Source organism: Ranitomeya imitator, chromosome 5, assembly GCF_032444005.1.
Source record: "Ranitomeya imitator isolate aRanImi1 chromosome 5, aRanImi1.pri, whole genome shotgun sequence".
NCBI classification, from domain to species: Eukaryota; Metazoa; Chordata; class Amphibia; order Anura; family Dendrobatidae; genus Ranitomeya; species Ranitomeya imitator.
In genome coordinates this window covers 380,196,257-380,218,818 of record NC_091286.1, presented here as the reverse complement: position 1 = coordinate 380,218,818, position 22,562 = coordinate 380,196,257, and the positions used below count along the sequence as shown (strand labels likewise).

General features: G+C 41.7%; 1 protein-coding gene across 3 annotated transcripts in view; it reads right to left on the bottom strand.

Annotated features, from left to right (window-relative positions):
• The window catches only part of DST (dystonin), a 750,022-nt gene that overhangs the window by 155,154 nt on the left and 572,306 nt on the right, over nt 1-22,562 (bottom strand). For all 3 annotated transcript variants that reach the window (XM_069726743.1, XM_069726742.1, XM_069726744.1), the window contains 13 exons: nt 20,586-20,819; nt 19,804-20,085; nt 18,911-19,453; nt 17,466-17,642; nt 16,438-16,555; nt 15,513-15,721; nt 14,100-14,417; nt 13,086-13,252; nt 11,411-11,567; nt 10,616-10,742; nt 10,230-10,289; nt 6,130-6,362; nt 3,381-3,510 (listed from right to left, as the gene is read on the bottom strand). In XM_069726743.1, the coding sequence (XP_069582844.1) occupies nt 3,381-3,510; nt 6,130-6,362; nt 10,230-10,289; nt 10,616-10,742; nt 11,411-11,567; nt 13,086-13,252; nt 14,100-14,417; nt 15,513-15,721; nt 16,438-16,555; nt 17,466-17,642; nt 18,911-19,453; nt 19,804-20,085; nt 20,586-20,819 (2,755 nt within the window). The remainder of the gene's footprint in view (nt 1-3,380; nt 3,511-6,129; nt 6,363-10,229; nt 10,290-10,615; nt 10,743-11,410; nt 11,568-13,085; nt 13,253-14,099; nt 14,418-15,512; nt 15,722-16,437; nt 16,556-17,465; nt 17,643-18,910; nt 19,454-19,803; nt 20,086-20,585; nt 20,820-22,562) is intronic.

Sequence of the window (22,562 nt, the reverse complement as noted above, 5' to 3'; positions counted from 1 at the left end):
AGAAGTCCTCTCTATTATGTGTACATGCTTAGGAGTCCTCTCTATTATGTGCACATGCTTAGGAGTCCTCTCTATTATGTGCACATGCTTAGAAGTCCTCTCTATTATGTGTACATGTTTAGAAGTCCTTTCTATTATGTGCACATGCTTATGAGTCCTCTCTATTATGTGCACATGTTTAGAAGTCCTCTCTATTATGTGTACATGCTTAGGAGTCCTCTCTATTATGTGCACATGCTTAGGAGTCCTCTCTATTATGTGCACATGCTTAGGAGTCCTCTCTATTATGTGCACATGCTTAGGAGTCCTCTCTATTATGTGCACATGCTTAGGAGTCCTCTCTATTATGTGTACATGCTTAGGAGTCCTCTCTATTATGTGCACATGCTTAGGAGTCCTCTCTATTATGTGTACACGTTTAGAAGTCCTCTCTATTATGTGTACATGCTTAGGAGTCCTCTCTATTATGTGTACACGTTTAGAAGTCCTCTCTATTATGTGTACACGTTTAGGAGTCCTCTCCATTATGTGCACATGCTTAGGAGTCCTCTCTATTATGTGCACATGCTTAGGAGTCCTCTCTATTATGTGCACATGCTTAGGAGTCCTCTCTATTATGTGCACATGCTTAGAAGTCCTCTCTATTATGTGTACATGTTTAGAAGTCCTCTCTATTATGTGCACATGCTTAGGAGTCCTCTCTATGTATCTGCATACAGTGCATGGCTCTTATGGGAATGCTATAGAAGTAGAGAAGTAAAATTATGAATCTTGGAATCGGCGTCACGTAAGCCATTTGCTGATTCCTGTAGTTAAGGGAGGGTTTTGAATGTGACATAGTTTCGTTAAACTTAGAACTAATCTTACAAAAGAGTTTATAAATGTCTTTCTACATTTCTAATAGCAATTCAATATCTGTGGCATATTGCGGCAGATTTAGCAACTTGTAAAGTAATTCCTTAAGCTAGAATCATATAATTCTGCTCCAGAATCAATAAATATACCCAACAAATCGTAAAGTAATAAAAGGGCTGACTGAGCACAATATACTAATAGGTTTCATCTGCTCGTGTGATGTGGGACACAACATGGGAGGTTCAAAAACCTAACTCAGGTCATTTTACAGTAATTGGATCACCATTGAATGTCACATTGTAGCAAAATGACTGTTGTGGACTGCAGGAGCAAGACATAGCATTACAGCCCTATTGGGGTCCATGAGGTAGAGGGAGCCCACTTTCACCTCCCAATATGCAAAAAAGGATGCATTATGAAGACATAATGGACTGCAAAAGGGCCCACACAGGGGCCCTCGTCTGTCTCTGTCTGCCTCTGCTAGACAGGATTAGAGCTGCATTTCTCATCATCATTTCTCATTATTTAATGTAGCGTAACATAATAAACTGGAAAAAATTACTACACTGTCAGCTACATCCAACACACCTTATAACTTACATAAACCAGAGAAGAAGGGATACCGAAGAATACGCATCTATCGTTTAGGATCATCATGTCTTACATTTGTAATTGTTTTTGGCTCTTTAAATAAAATTGATGTTATAAATAGTTTTCTGGTGTGTCCATTGCTTATCATTTCTGTGATAACTGTAGTTGACAAACGGATCATGAGGTTTAGTAAGTGATCTTCCCAGGATTATTGCAATATGAATTTATAGGGGTGTTCTTATTTTCAGATGAGCTGCCCCCGACCTACTGTCTCCTTCCCCATAATCCTGTAGAATGTAAGCAGTCTGTCATTGTTAGTTTTGTTGAGTGTAACTGATATTTGTATTTTGATGTAACCCCGTCTCATGTACAGCACCATGGAATGAATGGTGCTATATAAATAAATAAATAATAATAATAATCTTAACTATCAAAGGGTTAACTCTTGTGAGAGCAGGAGTTATTTATCTATCCTGACTCCATTTCGGTTATTCTACATGCATCTCCCTGCTTACAAAATGGAGTCTGTGTTTAGATAAGGGGGAGGTCTCACGCATTTCTATATCTAAGAGACTATGCGATAACAGTGAAGTGAAAGTAAAGAAAGTAGAGCCCCATCTAGACCCTAAAGCTGGGTGAAAATAGTGTTAACTTTAGTGAATTAGATAATAATAATAATAAACTTTATTTTTATATAGCGCTAACATATTCTACAGCGCTTTACAGTTTTGCACCCATTACCATCACTGTCCCTGATGGGGCTCACAATCTAAACTCCCTATCAGTAAAGGTACCGTCACACTAAGCGACGCTGCAGCGATACCAACAACGATCCGGATCGCTGCAGCGTCGCTGTTTGGTCGCTGGAGAGCTGTCACACAGACAGCTCTCCAGCGACCAACGATCCCGAGGCCCCCGATAACCAGGGTAAACATCAGGTTACTAAGCGCAGGGCCGCGCTTAGTAACCCGATGTTTACCCTGGTTACCAGCGTAAAAGTAAAAAAAAAAAAAACACTACATACTTACATTCCGCTGTCTGTCCCTCGGCGCTCTGCTTCTCTGCCCTGTGTAAGCACAGCGGCCGGAAAGCACAGCGGTGACGTTACCGCTGTGCTTTCCGGCCGCTGTGCTTAGGGCAGAGAAGCAGAGCGCCGAGGGACAGACAGCGGAATGTAAGTATGTAGTGTTTGGTTTTTTTTTACTTTTACGCTGGTAACCAGGGTAAACATCGGGTTACTAAGCGCGGCCCTGCGCTTAGTAACCCGATGTTTACCCTGGTTACCAGCGAAGACATCGCTGAATCGGCGTCACACACGCCGATTCAGCGATGTCTGCAGGAAGTCCAGCGACGAAATAAAGTTCTCGACTTTCTGCAGCGACCAACGACATCACAGCAGGATTCTGATCGCTGCTGTGTGTCAAACTGAACGATATCGCTAGCCAGGACGCTGCAACATCACGGATCGCTAGCGATATCGTTCAGTGTGACGGTACCTTTAGTCTTTGGAATGTGGGAGGAAACCGGAGTACCCGGAGGAAACCCACGCAAACACTGGGAGAACATGTAAACTCCTTGCAGATGTCATCCTTGGTGGGATTTGAACCCAGGACTCCAGTGCTGCAATGCTAACCACTGAGCCACCATGCTGCCTATGGAATTAGACGCAATGCCAGCACATATTTAGAGATAAGCTGAGCCACTTATTTTTGTTACAATGTATGTCCAGAAATTGCCTATATAAAGAGTGACCAATGATGTAATAAAAGAGTTCTGTTCTGATACTAAGCGTGTTAGTGTGGTTCTCTGTCCTTGTACTTGGATTTTACAACACCTCAGAACGTCCCACAATATGTGAGGACAACTCTACTTAGCTAAAGTGTACCTGAGAAATACACAGATTGAGAGACCCCACTAGCAAATTGGCCAAATACCTATTTTATCCAATGGATCCTTCCAGTTTTGAGATTTGGATGCATCTCCATTCATCTCTATAAGTTTTTGCAGCTTGTCTTTCAGTGCCTCCACTTTACTTTCATTCTGTTTCACTTCTTCTGCAAAGATCTAGAGAATGTTCAATGGTAGAAAATCACGAGCTTGTCATGAAGTAACACAGCATTAGAAAAAAGATAGTATGATTCTCCCAGCTGACACATACAGTGGGGAAAAAAAGCTATTTAGTCAGCAACCAATTGTGCACGTTCTCCCACTTAAAAAGATAAGAGGCCGGTAATTGACATCATAGGTAGACCACAACTATGAGAGTCAAAAGGAGAAAACAAATCCAGAAAATCACCTTGTCTGATATGGCAAGATTTATTTTGCAAAATATGGTGGAAAATAAGTATTTGGTCACCTAAAAACATGCAAGATTTCTGGCTCTCACAGACCTGTAACTTCTTCTTTAAGAGGCTCCTCTGTCCTCCACTCATTACCTGTAGTAATGACATCTGTTTGAACTTGTTACCAGTATAAAAAGACACCTGTCCACAACCTCAAACTGTCACACTCCAAACTTCACTATGGTAAAAACCAAAGGGCCGTCGAAGGACACCAGAAACAAAATTGAAGCCCTGCACCAGGCTGGGAAGACTGAATCTGTAATAGGCAAGCAGCTTGGTGTGATGAAATCAACTGTGGGAGCAAAAATAAGAAAACGGAAGGCATACAAAACCATTGATAATCTCCCTCGATCTGAGGCTCCATGCAAGATCTCACCCCGTGGGGTCAAAATGATCCCAAGAACGGTGAGCAAAATTCCCAGAACCACAAGGGAGGATCTAGTGTATGACCTGCATAGAGCTGGGACCACCGTAACAAAGGCTACCATCAGTAACACACTATGCCGCCAGGTACTCAGATCCTGCAGTGACAGGCGTGTCCCCCTGCTTAAGACAGTACATGTCCGGGCCCGTCTGAAGTTTCAGAGAGCATTTGGATTATCCAGAAGAGTATTGGGAGAATGTCATATGGTCTGATAAAACCACAGTAGAACTGTTTGGTAGAAACAAAACTCGTCGTGTTTGGAGGAGCCAGAATGCTGAGTTGCATGCAAAGAACACCATACCTATTGTGAAGCATGGGGGTGGCAACATCTTGTTTTGGAGCTGTTTCTCTGCAAAGGGACCAGGACGACTGATCCGTGTACATGAAAGAATGAATGGGGCCATGTATCGTGAGATTTTGAGTGCAAACCTCCGTCCATCAGTAAGGGCATTGAAGATGAAATGTGGATGGTCTTTCAGCATGATAATGATCCCAAGCAAACCTTCAGGGCAACGAAGGAGTGGCTTCGAAAGAAGCATATGAAGGTCACAGAGTGGCCTAGCCAGACCCCAGATCTCAATCCCATAGAAAACCTTTGGAGGGAGTTGAAAGTCCGCGTTGCCCAGCGACAGGCCGAAAACATCACTGCTCTAAAGGAGATCTGCATGGAGGAATGGGCCAACATACCACCAACAGTGTGTGCCAACCTTGTGAAGACTTACAGAAAACGTTTGACCTCTGTCATTGGCAACAAAGGATATATAACAAAATATTGAGATTATCTTTTGTTAATGACCAAATACTTATTTTCCACAATAATTTGCTAAATAAATCTTGGCAAATCAGACAAGGTGATTTTCTGGATTTGTTTTCTCATTTTGACTCTCATAGTTGTCGTCTACATATGATGTCAATTACAGGCCTCTCATCTTTTTAAGTGGGAGAACTTGCACAATTGGTGGCTGACTAAATACTTTTTCCCCACTGTACTATTAAAGGGAACCTGTCAGCAGGATTGTGCACAGTAACCTGCAGACAATGTCAGGTCAGCGCCGTTATACGGATTGAAATGATACCTTGGTTGATGAAATCCATCTTGTGGTTGTTGTTTAATCTTTATTTTCAGTTTGTAGTTAAAGATATGCAGGTGGGGTCTGCATGTGGTGCTCTGATTACATAGTCATAATGCAGACTACTGACAGGTCAGTGATCCATGCCCCCTAGTTTACATAATAAATATCTACATATGATATTTGAAAAAAAAAAAAAACCTTGTGCAGACAGGTGCCAGCCGTGCCACCTGCTCTGCAGCATAATCGCAAGCTTTATGTGCCAATAGAACAGTCTTTTCACGTTATTCAGCTGGGGGGGGATTTGAAAATGACGCCGGCGCAGTAGCTGCTATTGGTGTCTATCTGTGATCTGATAGCTGCTCCTGCACATGCGCTGGTGGTGCTATCTTACTGGAGAAAAAAAATTCATCCTTCAAGATGGCGCCGCCCATGCAGTAGCAGCACAGAAATAGCTGAAAGCTGCTGCTGCGCAGGTGAGGGCAGCATCATCTTGGAGAATGAATTTTTTTTTTTGTTCTCCAGTAAGATCTCGCCGCCGGCACATTCCAGTAGCAGCTATCAGATCACAGCTAGACACCGATAGCACCTACTGCGCAGGATCAGGGGGCACCATTTTCAAATCGATTTGAAAAGGTTCCCTTTGAGTCAAGCTGAGCCTGAATGTGTATTAATGTGCATGGGTTCTTAATTACAAGAAGATGGAAGTAATTCCACTGCTGGCAGCTCATCTCCAATCAGAAAAAAGCACATTGAAACCACCAACATTCACATAAATCAGGTCCAACGCGGTTTGACAATTAAGAATTAGATTCCATCCATCCAGACATCTATGTAGATACAGTACCTTATGCTGCTCTGCTTGGGTTCGTACGCATTCACTGTCTGTAGGAGCTTCCCAAGCCGTAGCGGTTGAGTGCATTTTCTCAAGCCACTGAATCAGAGAGCTAGTTTCATCATGCACTTTATGAAGCTGAGATAAGCGACCTTCCAAGTCACATACTTTACTTCTTAGTATAATTCCCAGATGATCATAGCCTTCATTAACATCCAGCATCCCCTGCTGCACAACTGCTAGCTCTGAAAATAAAATAGCATGTCTCTCAGAAAATGCAAATTAAATCATTTATTTTGCCATTTGCTTAGTTAAAGGGAACCTGATATATTCAAAATGATGTGTGATCTGCAGGCGGGATGTTATAGGGCAGGAGGAAAAGCTTCTATAAAACGTAGTAACCCCTTCCCATGTACAGCATCAATGGTGCTATGTAAATAATACTAATAATTTGTATGCATTGAGTCCAGTGGGAGGTCCTATTCAGTGACTGACAGTCTTACCTGTATATACTACAAAGGAGAAATAACGGTGAGGTGCACTGCTGGAGAAGAACTCACAGGATTCAGATGAATAGAAATAAGTTTATTCCCGCTGCATTTCTAGGTCGAATGGAGTGGACCTCTTCTTCAAGGGAACCATAATAAAAATAAATCAATCCCTAGCATGACTATCAATCACTAGTAGGACCACCCCAGTTGCACCACCTACTGGGCGCATGTGCATACAGACACCAGGGATTTCACAATAAAATAATAGTTATGCTGAATAGTGATGAGGGAACGAGCTCGGATATGGTGTTATCCAGCATGCTCGGGTTCTAACCCAGTGTCTTCAGCTTGCTCGAAGATATGCTCAAGTCCCCGCAGCTGCATGTCTCATGGCTGTTAGACGCCTGCAACACATGGAGATTGTCTAACAAACAGGCCATCCTTGTATGTGTTGCATCTGTCTAACAGCCACGAGATATGCAGCCACGGGGACTTGAACATATTTTTCAAGCACACTGAAGACACTACAAGCATGCTCGGATAACGCCTTATCCGAGCACGATGGCTCATCACTAATACTGAACCTTTCCAACAAACCTAAGTACCAATCTACTCATCTTCTCCTTCTCTATTTCATACTGTCCACAGATCAGTATGCACGCAAGACATGACAAGTTCCCTATAAGTCCACAGGAAGACATTTTATTAAATAAAACAATGATCAACTACGTAACAGATGTAATTTTTCAAAGGCAGCGTCCCCCATCATGTTGTCCTGCAGTTGTTGCAAACTACAATTCACGACATACCCTCTGGTGTGACAGTCTGCGGTTGCCCTGATATGATGGGAATTGTAGTTTAGCAACAGCTGGAGAGCTACAGGTTGGGACACAGTTTTACGGATTTTGACAACTCATTGTCACATTCACTCTTACGGCCCATACAGATGTCTGTAAGGGTATGTGCACATGGTGCGGATTTGCCTGCAGATCTGCAGCGGATTGGTCGCTGCGGATTTGCAGCAGTTTTCCATCAGGCTTACAGTACCATATAAACCTATGGAAAACCAAATACGCTGTGCCCATGCTGCGTTGTATTTTCCGCAGCATATCAATTCTTTGTGCAGATTCCGCAGCGTTTTACACCTGCTCCTCAATAGGAATCCTCAGGTGTAATCCGCACAAAAAACGCAGGAAATCTGCGATAAATCCGCAGGTAAAACGCAGTGCATTTTACCTGTGGATTTTTCAAAATTGGTGCTGAAAAATCCGCACACCAATCCGCAACGTGGGCACATAGCCTAAGATTTCTTTTACACTTGCCATGATTTTTGCGGCCCGTAATTGCGGGCCTTTTTTGTGGACTGTATTGCCATAATTTTCTGCCGCAAAAATCTTGTGGATTGCCATTTTTCTGGTTTTAGAATAGTAGAGGAAAAAACGGCGATCTGCAAATACATTCATGACGGTGCACCGGAAAAACAAGCTTCCGTTGTTTTTGCAGCCCCACTGATTTTCAATGGGGGCCGTGTCGTAAGCCATGAAAAATATCGAGGAGGCTCGATATTTTTTCATGGCCGTAAATTCGACCCTCATGGCCATATGGCGTACGGCGCGCCGACAAATATATGTGGCCCGTTTTTCGGCAAAATAGATTTCTATGGGGCTGCAAAAACGGGCCGCAAAATCACGGCAAGTGTAAAAGAAGCCATCTGTTAGCCAGCATAAGTACATGTGGGGATTCCCTAGCAACCAGGCAACCCCCACATGTACTTATGCTGGCTAACAGATGTAAATCATTCAGCTGCGGCAAGAAAAACTAATTTCCGAGCACTAAAAAATACTCGAAGGACACCCGAGCGTGCTCGAGAAATCTCGAGTAACGAGTATATTCCCTCATCACTAATAATGAAGTTTTAGACTATCAATAAATTAAAATATATGGACCTGTTACATCTACACCCTAATGGCACACTAGCAACTTTGCTGAGCGTATGATATCAGACTGTCACTCTTTGGAAGCTTTAGGTCTTAGAGATCTTGTTCCTTCCTTTTGCAAAGTATACTGTATTTGTATATGTACATCCCTCCTTTACTTACTAAAAAAGCATCCAAATATATACAGTGAGGAAAAAATTATTTAGTCAGCTACCAATTGTGCAAGTTCTCCCACTTAAAAAAGATGAGAGGCGTCTGTAATTAACATCATAAGTAGACCACAACTATGAGAGACAAAATGAGAAATCAAATCCAGAAAATCACCTTGTCTGATATGCCAAGATTTATTTAGCAAATTATGGTGGAAAATAAGTATTTGGTGATTAACAAAAGATCATCTCAATATTTTGTTATATATCCTTTGTTGGCAATGACAGAGGTCAAATGTTTTCTGTAAGTCTTCACACGGTTGGCACACACTGTTGGTGGTATGTTGGCCAATTTCTTCATGCAGATCTCCTCTAGAGCAGTGATGTTTTGGGCCTGTCGTTGGGCAACATGCACTTTCAACTCCCTCTATGGGGTTGAGACCTGGAGACTGGCTAGGCCACTGCAGGACCTTCATATGCTTCTTATGAAGCCGCTCCTTCGTTGCCCTTGCAGTTTGCTTGGGATCATTATCATGCTGAAAGACCCATCCATGTTTCATCTTCAATGCATTTACTGATGGAAGGAGGTCTGCACTCAAACTCTCATGATACATGGCCCCATTCATTCTTTCATGTACAGGGATCAGTCGTCCTCGTGCCTTTGCAGAGAAACAGCCCCAAGCATGATGTTGCCACCCCCATGCTTCACAGTAGGTATGGTGTTCTTTGCATGCAACTCAGCATTCTGTCTCCTCCAAGCACGAAGAATTTTGTTTCTACCAAACAGTTCTACTTTGGTTTCATCAGACCATATCACATTCTCCCAATACTCTTCTGGATAATCCAAGTGCTCTCTACCAATCATCAGACGGGCCCGGACATGTACTGGCTTAAGCAGGGGGACACATCTGGCACTGCAGGATCTGAGTCCCTGGTGGCGTAGTGTGTTACTGATGGTAGCCTTTGTTACGGTGGTCCCAGCTCTATGCAGGTGATTCACTAGGTCCCCCCATGTGGTTCTGGGATTTTTGCTCACCGTTCTTGGGATCATTTTGACCCCACGGGGTGAGATCTTGAATGGAGCCTCAGATCGAGGGAGATTATCAGTGGTTTTGTATGTCTTCCATTTTCTTATTATTGCTCCCACAGCTGATTTCATCACACCAAGCTGCTTGCCTATTGCAGATTCAGACTTCCCAGCCTGGTGCAGGGGTACAATTTTGATTCTGGTGTCCCTCGACGGCCCTTTGGTCTGCACCATAGTGAAGTTTGGAGTGTGACTGTTTGAGGTTGTGGACAGGTCTCTTTTATACTGATAACAAGTTTAAACAGGTGCCATTACTACAGGTAACGAGTGGAGGACAGAGGAGCCTCTTAATAAAGAAGTTACAGGTTTGTGAGAGACAGAAATCTTGCATGTTTTTAGGTGAGCAAATACTTATTTTCCACCATTAGTGGGAGAACTTGCACAATTGGTGCCTGACTAGATACTTTTTTTCCCCACTGTAAATGAGCTTGTATTAAGCATTACTAACCTTTGTTGGTTAAATTCTCCTTCACATTCGATGACCCCGACCCATTGACTATGTTCCTACCTATGATTCAAGGACACAGAACATTAGAAACATGCATCATCAACAGTATTAAAAAGCACATGGCTTGACATCGGCACGTTCAGACTACTCTCCGGCTTTGCCGCTATTCGGCATCGGGCCCCACCTATGTCCACTCCCCCGGAGGTCACATGCTTTAGGTCCTGCGCTCCGGCAGGTAAGCTCACGCAGCGCTCTTACTCTCTCTCTGCCCTTCTGTTGCATATGCACAGACTCCTGCTGTAAGTCTGCAGCAGGGGTCTTGACAACAGCTTTGTTGTGGAGTAGCACTGTACTATACTAATAGTTCTCCAAAGTTCCATAAGTACCTGATTTAATGGCTGATCTCATCTTTGCAGGTGACGTCACAGCACTTATAAGGCTACACAATGCTGTCCCTTTGCTGTTTACTTTCTGCACATCTGGTCCTTTCAGTGTCCACTCCTCCTGTAAATTCTAAAAAGTGTGAAACAGAGTTTAAAAGAGAATCTGTCAGTAAGATCAACAATCACCATCTCCTTAATACTGCCTATATGGGCAAGCAGGTATCTGAAAGCTAAATCCACAGACACCTTTACATCTTCTATCTATTACTACATTAAATCAATAAATCCGCATTTTCATTGACATGCAAATGAGGTGCTAAATACTCTGGCTGTGATAGAGAACTTTTTGGGCCTCTGCCTCTAGGCTTGTTTCCACATATAGCACCTGCCTCTTTAGCTTGATTGGTAGCTCACTAACTCACTGTCTGTGTGATGTCAGGTTCCAGGCAAAGAAATGAAACAGTGAGGTATTAAGCTAAAGAGGCTAGTGCTGGGTAGGAAGACAACCTTGGGAGTCAGGGAAACAACCTTTGGAGGAAGAGGAATGGCAAGTGCTCTGCAAAGCCCAAAGCACTTAACTCCTCATTTGCATACATGCATAAACATTTATTTATAGGTAATGCAACAACAGATAAAAGGTATAAAGATGTCAAAGAATTTAGTTTTCAAAGACCTACATGGTCATATATGCGGTTTGAAGGGTTAATCTTACTGATAGATTCTCTTTAAAGATATATATTCGTCAAGTATGTGAATCATGAAGTGCCATTTACCAATCAGTAATCTGGAGGAACTAACCTTCATATCACTGAAATGTTTAGAGAGATCTTCCAAACACAGTGTCCGGCCTTCTGCAGGGATTTTATTGTTTACTATGGAGAACCATTGCTTCAGAGCATGGACTAAAGACTGAAAAGAATCCATCTGTGCTTGGCAGGATGACACGTCTTCTTCTCTGAAAATGAGATTACAAGATGATGTTAGTGAAACATCAACATCACTGACATCTATCAACACCAGAGGAGGTCCTCATAACGACATCAGAATATGAATAACCTATTTATTACAAAATGTGATCAATGTAAATGGTAAAACAATGGCTGCTTATTACAAGATGAAAATCGTCTCAATACTGACAATATACCGTCTTCAGTGCAATATTAGTTGACTCCTATCTGTTGGCCCAATGTTCTAGGGACACTATAATAGTGTAATAATATATATGCATTGTTACTTTATCTCGACTTTTTTTGTCCAAATATTATCTCTCAAATGTGTGTTTTGACTTGGTATCTTTGCCTACTGTGAAGGGTTGTAGTACTTAGGGCCTGCCAGGGTGGGACGGTGAGCTGAAGCACTATTTAGGGTGCCAACCTCTGCGGCTAGGAAGGGTTATTTATGAGGGAATATTATTAGGGAAAGGATCGAGGGTCCACCCCTCCTAACCTACCCAAAAACCTAGTTTGTATGTGGCATTGGTTATCCTTACAGATTCATTGATTAGTGTCACGGATTCACTTAGCATGTCTATGATCGAGGACACTATGGAACTTCCTTTTTAAGAAAAGTATTAATAAAATATATTGTTTTATTGGATGAGGTTTTCTTATGTTTTTTGATTCTCTTCATTACTTGATAGTGATAGTCTATATAAAAAGGCAGCTTCTAAACAGTGCCTGTTCCTTCTTATAACCGCTCCCAAACCCCGAAGCAGTAACAAGAAGTGACATGAGACGGAACATATGCACAGCAATGTCGTTCTGCTTTATGTCCATTTTTTGGGGAACTTTTTCAGGCAACTTTGCTTGAAAACAATGTTGTGTGCACATACAAAAACGCTATGTACACACAGTAACTTTTTCAGACACATTCTACCTGGAACCTGACCGAAACTGTGCTGCAAACCTGCTACAAAAAAAAAACATACTACACAGCAATGTAAAAATAACATTGCTGTACACATTTTCAGTCTTCTGTTACTGCTTTTAACATCTTCTGGGTTCAGAAGTTGTGAAGTAGTTCATTTTTCAGAAGCTTGTAGCATAAGTCGCTCACCTGCTATATTTTAAAAACTATGGCAAAACCGCCAGCAAAGCTGTTTCGGGAAAATGAATGCTCATTTTTCCAAAAGCAGCTTTACCTAGGAAAACTTCTGTGGGGCCGTGATAAAGATACTAAGAATATGGGCATACGGAGTCTTTTTGCTGAATTTTTGCAGCACAAACTCAGTGGAAACTCAAAGTTTTTGAAGAGCGTTAATATTTGGTGAATCATTGTAGAGTTTCTGCCCAGTTTCTGCTCCACATAATACTTAAAATACTCTGTTTGCACACAATCTAAAAAAAGTTACAACAAATAGAGTGGATTTCAATACAAAAGATTAGGAAGAGTTTTACATCCATTTCAAAAGCAATTTTTGAGAAGGATTTTGGACAAGATCACCTCTAAAAAAAAACTCCATGCTTCCACTTACTTTGCCTTAACTGCCTCTTCCAGATCGTGAAATCGTTTTACCATAGTGTTCACTTTTTCCAAAACCAAAGCTTTGTCTCCAGGAACGGCATGCACACACAACTCATTGACCAGCTTGTGTAACTCTTCTAGGCTCTTTTTCTGCTCCAATACCTCATTGCTTGTTTCCTGTCACAGAATAATGTGAGAATGGATGACTTATATATATTCCATGAAAAGGTGTAACGCCAGATTTTAATGTTGATGTAAATCATTTCATTTTGCCAAAACATTTTAAAGGTATGGACGATTGGGGGGTCCAAACTGGTGAAGAGGCCATTAATTGTATATTCTAGAGACCGTTCTGTAGATTTAAGAGGGTCCTCCAGCCAATGGACCAGTAAAAGCAACATTTCCTACTGACAACTATCACCTATTACCATAGAAATATTTGTAAAAAAGCTTCTAAGTGAATCAATCCATAAGACATACAGTACTCCTCAGTGGTAAATAAGAGTCCGCATAGTCAGAGTTGCCTTTAATTTGACATTTAGGACTCATCATCATGTCGGTTCCTCTGGAATTGTGCTTCACCAGTGGTTTTCTGGATGTGTATGAGAAACATGTGCTTATATGGGCTCTTAATTACAAAACAATTACTCATCCTGCTTGGAATGTTTTATAAAATATAATTTGGGTCTTTCTGCAGCATCTGAATGTATAGAAAGGAAAGAAACTCTTCAGGAGCTAAGGAAAGGTAATCAGCATCGATGCAGTGGAAAACCCCAGCAAAATGTTTCCTTTAGGCAACTTGGATATGTACAGTAGAATGGACACTACTAAACAAAAACATGAAAAAACGGACAAAATGCGTAGTTGCTGAAGAAAGAGGCAGGTTAAAACGCAAACCTATTTACAGCCCTTTACTGAGAACATCTACTCTATACAACAATGTAGGACATGAATAAAGATTTCTTAGAGGTTTCTATGAAAGACGTAATGGAAGTATACAAATGTCATGAAATGCATTTGGTACCTGCATATAGTGAGATAGCTGTGTCACATCTTTTCCAGGTCCATCTGCTTCCGTCAGGGCTTTTAGTGTTGTGTCCAAGAACGACTGGACTTTGCCAGAGAGATCCTCAAACTGTTCAACTTTAGACTTTAAATCTTCCATCTTCACAGAGCGTGCTCTGGTTTGCTCAGTGGCGTTAAAGAAGCGCTCAGACAGATTATCCATCTTTCCTTTTAGAGAGGATGCGGCGGGTGAATCGGCAGTCTCCATGAACTTCTTTACCTTTTCATTCATTGCATTGATGCTGCTTTGGTGACTTGTGATATCTTGCTCAAGCATCTTCAAAAGGTCATCAGAAATGAACAGAACAGAACAAGCCAAATTATACAAGCAGGTAACAATCATATTCACAACCACCATTCATCTAATTACAGCTTTACGCTATCTACTGAAAATCTACTACATTAATAGGGTTATCTGAGACTGAAGGAAAATCAATGCTTGAAAAAAAAACATTATGATAAATTAACAAATACTTGTAATCATTTATTTACATGTAAGGAGGGAATGTAAGTATACTGAAACTCCCATGACATCTCAGCTGAAGCACAGGCAGCTAGGTCCGAAATTGTGAGGTGAGGGATGGGATGCAGGCGGTGGGAGATGCTGCTTTCTAAAACAGTGTAAAGGTCACTACTGATTTACGCCCAGTGTGAAAACTGCATCTCCCACAGCTTTTATATTGTGGACAGTCCGTCCTCCTCACTCTTCATACAGTAATTCTTGACCTAGCTGCCTACCTTCAGCTGATACGTTATCTCAGCTTCGATATACACACATTAACTCCTACAAATATCACGCAATTTAAAAGGCCAATGGCACAACCACTTGTTAATAACATTTTTTTTTTTATTAGTTTCTCTCCTTTTATCTCCTCCTCACAGAAAATTGCTAGTGGATGCAGAAGAGCAATCTCTACTCACATCCCATCCGGCTGTGTGTTTTAGGACAAGTTTTGTGCTCAGTAATCATGCCAGCCATTTTGAAAATTCTTAAAATTGCTCCCTAGACAAAACGACACTAAAGAAACTATAAAAAATATTTATGAATTGTTTTACAATAATGTATTTTTTCCATTCATTAATTCTCTTTATTTCCCAAGGAACCCCATTTAACTGAAATAATGGTTTACCTGGAGAACACAAGATGAACCTTTTAACTTAGTGCAGGCTTACTACCGTACATTGCAAATTTGAATGGAAAGTAGAAACTGTGTGTAAAATCAAAGCTGTTAAATTTAACTTTTTGCACAAAAATAAATCTTGAAATAACTTTCCAGTCAGGTAATAAAATGTTCTTGCAGATATGTGTCCCGCTCTCCATATTTGTGTTGGGAAATAATCGAGTTACTGTGCAGTCGGGAGATTCACTTACATTATTTTTAGAGATAATTTCCTGAATTGATGAAGAATTTAATGGCACTTGTTGATGCTCTTTTAAGTCCTTTTCAACACTTTGCATCCAGTCAACCATTTCATCCAATCCATCCTGAACGCTGAGTGATCGGGTCAAGGTTATCTGGAGTCTTTCATTCCAGTCACTCACAGACTGAGACACATGATTGTGTCTTTCCACTATGTCATCTGAAGAAAAAAAAAAAAAGAATTAAAAATATTGTGAATGTGTTGAACTGATGAAAAAAAGAGTCAGCAGAAACTGGCTCAAACTTTACATGTGGGCAAAGGTGTAATGTGAAATATAAACTCCTGTGTTTAATGGAAAAATTACATGAACTACTTTCAGACGACTATGGAAAATTGTGCAGATGATATAAAAGGGCTAAAAATATGCGTCGGAAATATTTGGCTTAGACAACATTCCTTATAGTGCACAGAAAATCCCAGGAACCAGATCACAAAAAGGGAAGAAGTTAGCCTAAATCATACCCAAAAGGGAGTATGCTCCTGTGGGGGTTTCTTAAAAGTAAATCATTCTAAATTCTGAATGCTGGTATGGGAAAAAATACAACTTTATACAGTACGCTTTGAAGAAGAAAGATCTAATGAGGTCACACATGCAGCCCCGGTCTCGGGTCATGCCACCACTACTTCTGGCTGTGCCTTGACTCTGAAGAGAGCTTCCTCTCCACAATATCATTTACATGTGAAGTAACGGTGATTCTATCATCAGTGTAACAAAAAAAATGTTATTACTAAAACGCTGACATGCCCAACCACAAGATATAATACTGGGAAAGCGAAGATTAGAAAAAGGCCTGGACATTATTCCAAATCTAATGGTATTATTCACAATAAGGTTTAATCTTGATAATAAGAAAAGACAATATTGGACTAAATACCAAGTGGTTTTTGTATCTCATCTTTATTTAGCAGCATGATAGTGTTCAGAAGTCCTTCTGCAGATTTCTTTAGTTTTTCCACACCGACCTGGTGAATGGATAACTGTTCACAGAGCAACTGAAAAAAAGAGAAGAAAAGCTAAAAAAAAGTAGCAGAAAATGAATGAGAAAAAATGAATAAGATTTTTTTTTTATTAATGGGTGTCTCATTTCGCAATTGATATAGGGTATAGCTGAGAATCAAAATGAATTTATGAGAACAGCAGCTGTATAGGAAAATGTGTCAACTAATGGTCTAACTATATACTGATGCTGTCATGCTCTCTGAGCCCCCCATTCATTCATTCACATGTAAACAGCTGTGATGTCTTGGATATTGCTTCTTTCTCTACCTGCAAAGTACATAGAGCAAAATGAATAGGGATGTTCATGGCCATTGATTGGCTGCAGCAGCCACATACCGTCCACGGATGCAAGGAGACTGGCACGTAACAGGAGCTGCATTACAGAGGAGCTGAGGGGGATCACTCACTTAGGTAAAGATTTTTTTAAATTCTTTGACCAAACTCGGACTCGGTTTTAGAAAAAAAAATTATATATAAAATGCACTGTTGCATGTATTATAAAATGAAGAGGTTCGGGAGGGAAAAACTGTGCAAGGGATAAGCAATGGCTGCAATGTTGAAACCAGTAAGCGGAGGCCTCAAGGGTAAAAAGGAAGAGGATATTTAATACAACTACGTTAGAAAGGTAATTTATTTGTAGTAACCTACAGCTAATTCAAATAAAAATCAGCTGATCACAGGCAAATCCTAATATCACTTGTAAGTAGCTGGCCAGGGCACTTTCCTTTATATTTACTAGTTCACCAGTTGGAAAATGACCATTTGTGGTCAGCTGATGAAAAGTGTACACACTGTGGCAGCATTGGCTTTTTTTCCTCTTTTCCAGCCAACATGTGAACACAACCTAATATAATACGTGCTGGTTTATACCAGCAATTATAATAAAGGAGATATATAAAGTACCTTGGTATCTTCTATCTGTCTCTGCAGATTCCTGGTGTCGGCAGCAATGGGTTCCGCCAACCTTTTCTGCACAGTCGTTTCTGACTTCTGGAGACCCGACAGTAGTCCACAAGATGCTTCTTTATAGTGCTCGTATTTATCTACTAAGTCCTTCAGGTTGTTCCCAAGTATATTACACTAAACAGGAGAAAGCAGTCAATACTAAAATGGCCGTGCTTTATTAAAAGAGGAAGCTTTATATCTTCCTTCCATCAGGTGCTTTATGAAATATTCTGCAAGATGTACGAGTAGACATGAATGATTCCACAGAGGGAACTGTGCAGCCTTACAGTTACAGCTGGACGATTCTCTTCCGACACTCTTCTTTATGATCAGGGAATAGTAGAAAGCTAAATACAGCCAGTTCAGAATATTACAGGGATCCTTGCATTTACCATCTCATTGCCCTTGATCACCAGGGATATTAAAACTAAATCCATCACAGCCCTAGGCCACCAGACATGTTGATAACCCATTCACTGCATTGGACAACCAAGATTCTAACTTTACCACCTTCACCACGGATGCTGGAACTAACCCCCTCAGTGACATTAAAAGGAACCGGTCACCAGAAAAAAACTATTAACCTGTAGATATGGGGTTAATCTGCAGGATAATAGCGCTATTATACTACACGTAGCCCAATGCTGCAGGGAGAAAATGCCTTTATTCTCCCCAGCAGCGTTCCCATTTCAGTCCCAGGGGGCGCACTAGCGCTGGTTCAGTCACGCTCAGAGTATACAGAGTGGCAGCTGTAACAACGCCCCTGGCCCTGACTGACACTGGCTCTACATTGAGGCCGGTGGTTACAGCCTTTGCTCTGTATACTTGACCCGCGCCTGTGACTGAAACCGCACCCCCGGACCTGACTGATAGCCGGCCTCAATGCAAAGCCTGTGTCAGTCAGTGTCGGGGAGAATGGTTCCAGCCACCGCTCTGTATTATCAGAGCAGTGACTGAAACCACTTTGATGCCATCCCCATGACTGAAACTGGAACGTTGTCCAGGGGAAATAAAGTTCATTTTCTCCACGAAGCGTTTGGCTACGTGCATGCACCAAGCAGCAGTAGCGTTTCTTCTACTGACAGGTTCCCTGTACTTGTTTGCAATGCTCTAGAGCACAAGAGGTTATAACTAGTCGGTGCAAATTGATTCACAGGACCCAGTCAGTAATCCCTGGCCGGTGGCCAGGAGCCCAGAAAACCGCCTCCTAACTTCAAGCATACGTAGCTCTTTTTTTGACTAGCTGACACGGCATGAGTTCACATGTACCTAGCCCAGAAAACCCCTTTAATCACTTACTAAAATGATGCCCTTCTTTGATGGGACACAACAACAGAAGAAAACCAAAACAATGACAGCACATGTGTAATCTGGAGGAATGATCTGAAGATACTGTTAATTACCTCTGCATGTAAAGTCTTGTAGTTTTCTGAAGCCATGTCTAATTTGCTTTGCACCATCTTACAAGTTTCCATTGTACTAATATTATTGTTGTCTTCCACCACGTCATCTTTACTGCAGGATCTTGCAGCATCTAGCACTCTCTGGCCAGATATGGTGATATAACGCAAGTCTCCTTTATGGGAAATCACATCCTCGGAGAAACTTTTTTGCCTTTGCAGCTTAGTCATGAGACCTGCAAAGTCCTCAGCTCCACTTTCCAAATGTCCTAGTTCATGTTTCGAGTCTTGAAGCCAATTCTCAAACTCGGTGTAGTCAGCCGTGAACTTTTCTAGCTCCTCTTGAACTGTTTGGATCATCTTCATTTTCCGCTCAGAGTCACACAATGTTGACTCATACTGGGCTTGTAAAGCTTCGATGTTTTTCTGGAGCTTTTCCTTCTCTTCAGGTGTCAGATGGCGGCCTTGCTTCTCAAGTAGAGCTTGTGCGGATTGGGTGGCTATAATTACTGCCTGATGCTGAGACACAATTTTTTCATGCTGGGCCTGCAGACAATAAAACACAATTAATAGTTGAAACAAACTCTGCATTTGAAGGCTCGTCGTGTTGCTGATCTATGTTAATCTGAGCTGTGTCCTTTGATATTAAAGCATAGGGGCAGCCTCCCTCGCCGATACTGCATGGCTTTTTAAGGTTTTCGGTTGGGTTTACTGTTATTGATGGGATATTTCAACTGCAGATTGTGTAATGTGCAATGTGAACATGCATTAAGGCTGTTGTCCCGCAGATTAATCTGATGCCCTTATGGAACGTACACAATACATCACAGCCATGCTTTTCTAACATATGAAAGCAAAACGGCAAGTAGATCTTCATAACCATCTCCTTATTGTACCTTCACTTTTTGATACTGGCTATTTAAGTCTTCTTCTTTAGGCTGTTCCTGGACGTTCCTCACGTCAGATTTCCCATCGCACACAATCAGATTACCATTAACCTCTTGCACTCCGTCCAGTATAGATTGTATCTCACTGCCTTTGTGATGTGTTCCATTTTGCTTAATGTCAGATTTCTTCTGGTGGTTTCCATTCTCCCCTTGGTCATCCACATGTGACAGCCAATCCAGCAGGCTTTCGATTTTGTTTTTACTTTCTTCCAGTTGTTCAACAGCAGCGGACTACAGAGAAAAAACATTGGAGGGTTTAATTTAGCAATCAATACTAACTAAGGCTCGATGCAGGTGACCGTATTGGGTCGATAATGCAGATCACAAAACACACTCTGATCAAACGATGATCATAGTGTGATCAGATTCTCTTGGATGTGGAGAAGAGTGATAGAAAAAAATTGGGCATCTTCTCCATTCTGTCAGTGCACGGATATCACACTTAGGTGTCATCCGAGTGCAGTCCTATGATTTCCACGGACTCATTGACTTACATGGCAGAGTGCGATCCAAACATTGGATCAAGCTGGGGCATGCTCCAATTTTTTACCTGGACCGGCTCTGTACGAGAAAAAAAATCAAATTTGGGTACAGCCCGATAGGATAACAGCTGTACATGCATAGGGACAGCTGTGACATGGGTAAGAACACTGGAAACCTTCCTCAATTATGGGATTTTACGTTGGACCATATGCAGTTTCTAGATAATATAAGTAATACAAGTCAGGAACCTTTTCTGTTTCTGTCTTGATGGCTGTAGTGACTGCCTTTTCAAGTTCCTTCTTGGATTGCTCTGCTTTCTTACGGAGGAGATCAAACTTAGCTCTCGCCTCTTTCAGTTTCTGCTCAATTATACATTTTTCTTCTGAGGAAAGTTTATCTCCATACTCCAAGAGGAATTTTTCTGTGTTCTTCACAATCTCTGCAAGTTCACTGGCGCCGGCTTGCACATCTTTCTGTAACTCCTACAAATGCATGAAAAATAAATCAACTGGAGCAAAAGACTTATCATTTTCTGCACTATGAGTAACTCAATCTGGCATTGTTAAAATTCACACCATCTTACTCAAAAAAGGAGATCTCGGTGAAACCAACACCCCCTCTATACAAGGTCATACAGCAAAAACAAATTTAATTTCCTAAGCCTTTACATAAGACAATTAAAAATACCACCACACTATAGCCCTAGGTTGTAAGCAGATGGTATTGTGGTGGGAGGTACTGAGCCTGGGTCCTGACCATACAGACAACGCATGGATCCATATTTCTAGGTACATGCTAGTGACTGCCACAGAAGAAAATCAGTATTTACCTGTGCCATAGTGCTAATTTGCAGGTAAATATGGTTTTGGTTTTAATTATCTGTGGTCTTCTAACTGGAAGTGTGATCCATAGGAAGTACAGGTATTACACTTATGATACAAATGCATATGCCTTCCAGATTTGCATCACATATAGCTTTTATCAGAGCTTTACAAAACAGAGAGATAATAAGCAATATGATTAGAGAATCAGACTATACAAAACTAGATTGTATAAGCATGCAATGTCTTTTTCAGGCAGATTCCAGGCACCCCATAAAATGAACGTACTGCAACCATGAAGCACTTAAAATACATTGTCACATGCAGGTGGCACATGTGGTTTGTGGAACCACTGTGCCACAGGGCCAGATATGCCTAGGAAGGGGCGTAGCTAAGCGGCTACTTGGCGTTCGCTGGAGCTCCTTATGCTGGAGGCCGACTGGGCTTCAGGTATCCGCCAGGTACAACTCCTAGGCAGGTGCCATTACTGCAGCTGCTGATCCCAGGTGTTGGGTTCACTGACACAGGGAGAGAAGTGACCGAAGTCACTGACAAGCAGGTAACAGAGACTGACGGACTGTATGGATAACCTGGATTTTGAAGATAGGTTCTTGTTCACACTCTTGGTCCTGGCCGCACCAGGACCAGGAGATTGGCTATAGGTAGCACAGATGCGGTTTTGAGGTTACTATACCACCGAAACGGTCACAGGAACATGGGCAAACTATACTAGGCTAACGGGAATACAGGATACGGGAATAATCTTAACAGACTAAGGATGGGGGACCTGGCAACATACAGTTGCATACACCAACACAACTAATACTAAACTATAGGTTTTGATCAGGCACCTCCCTATTGGGGAGGGTGCCTTATATACAAGTTGCCTGACAGCTACTGGCTGAGAGACAACTTTGCAAGGAAGCACTATAACTAAATGCCTACCAGCTGACAGTTGGGGGTATTTTAATGTGTGTGTGCTGCTGGACCACAGTGTGGCGCACACAGAGGAAAAGGAGACAGCTTCTGGGGACACTTATGCAACCGGGACAGTGAGTAAGCAGGCGTCCTCGCATGGTGGAAGGAGGAGAAGCATGTGGAGGCAGCGGCAGACGCTACAGAAATAGTATGTTCATTCTTCACAGTATAGAGTAAAGGACGCCGGCAGCAGGGCCACCAACACAATGACGAAATAACAATCGCCGAAGCCGTCTCAGGAAAATGACTACCAGTGTTGGATTAAAAAACTCACCTGCTGCACCAGCGTCTAAAAGTTGCATGTGCACAAAGCCAAACAGAGGACTACATTACAGTCTTTGGAAACATATAGGATTAGCTCATATAGGGTTAAGGACAAATGGACAGATCAGGACATTCTCCTGTATGAAGACGCAAGGTCCAAAT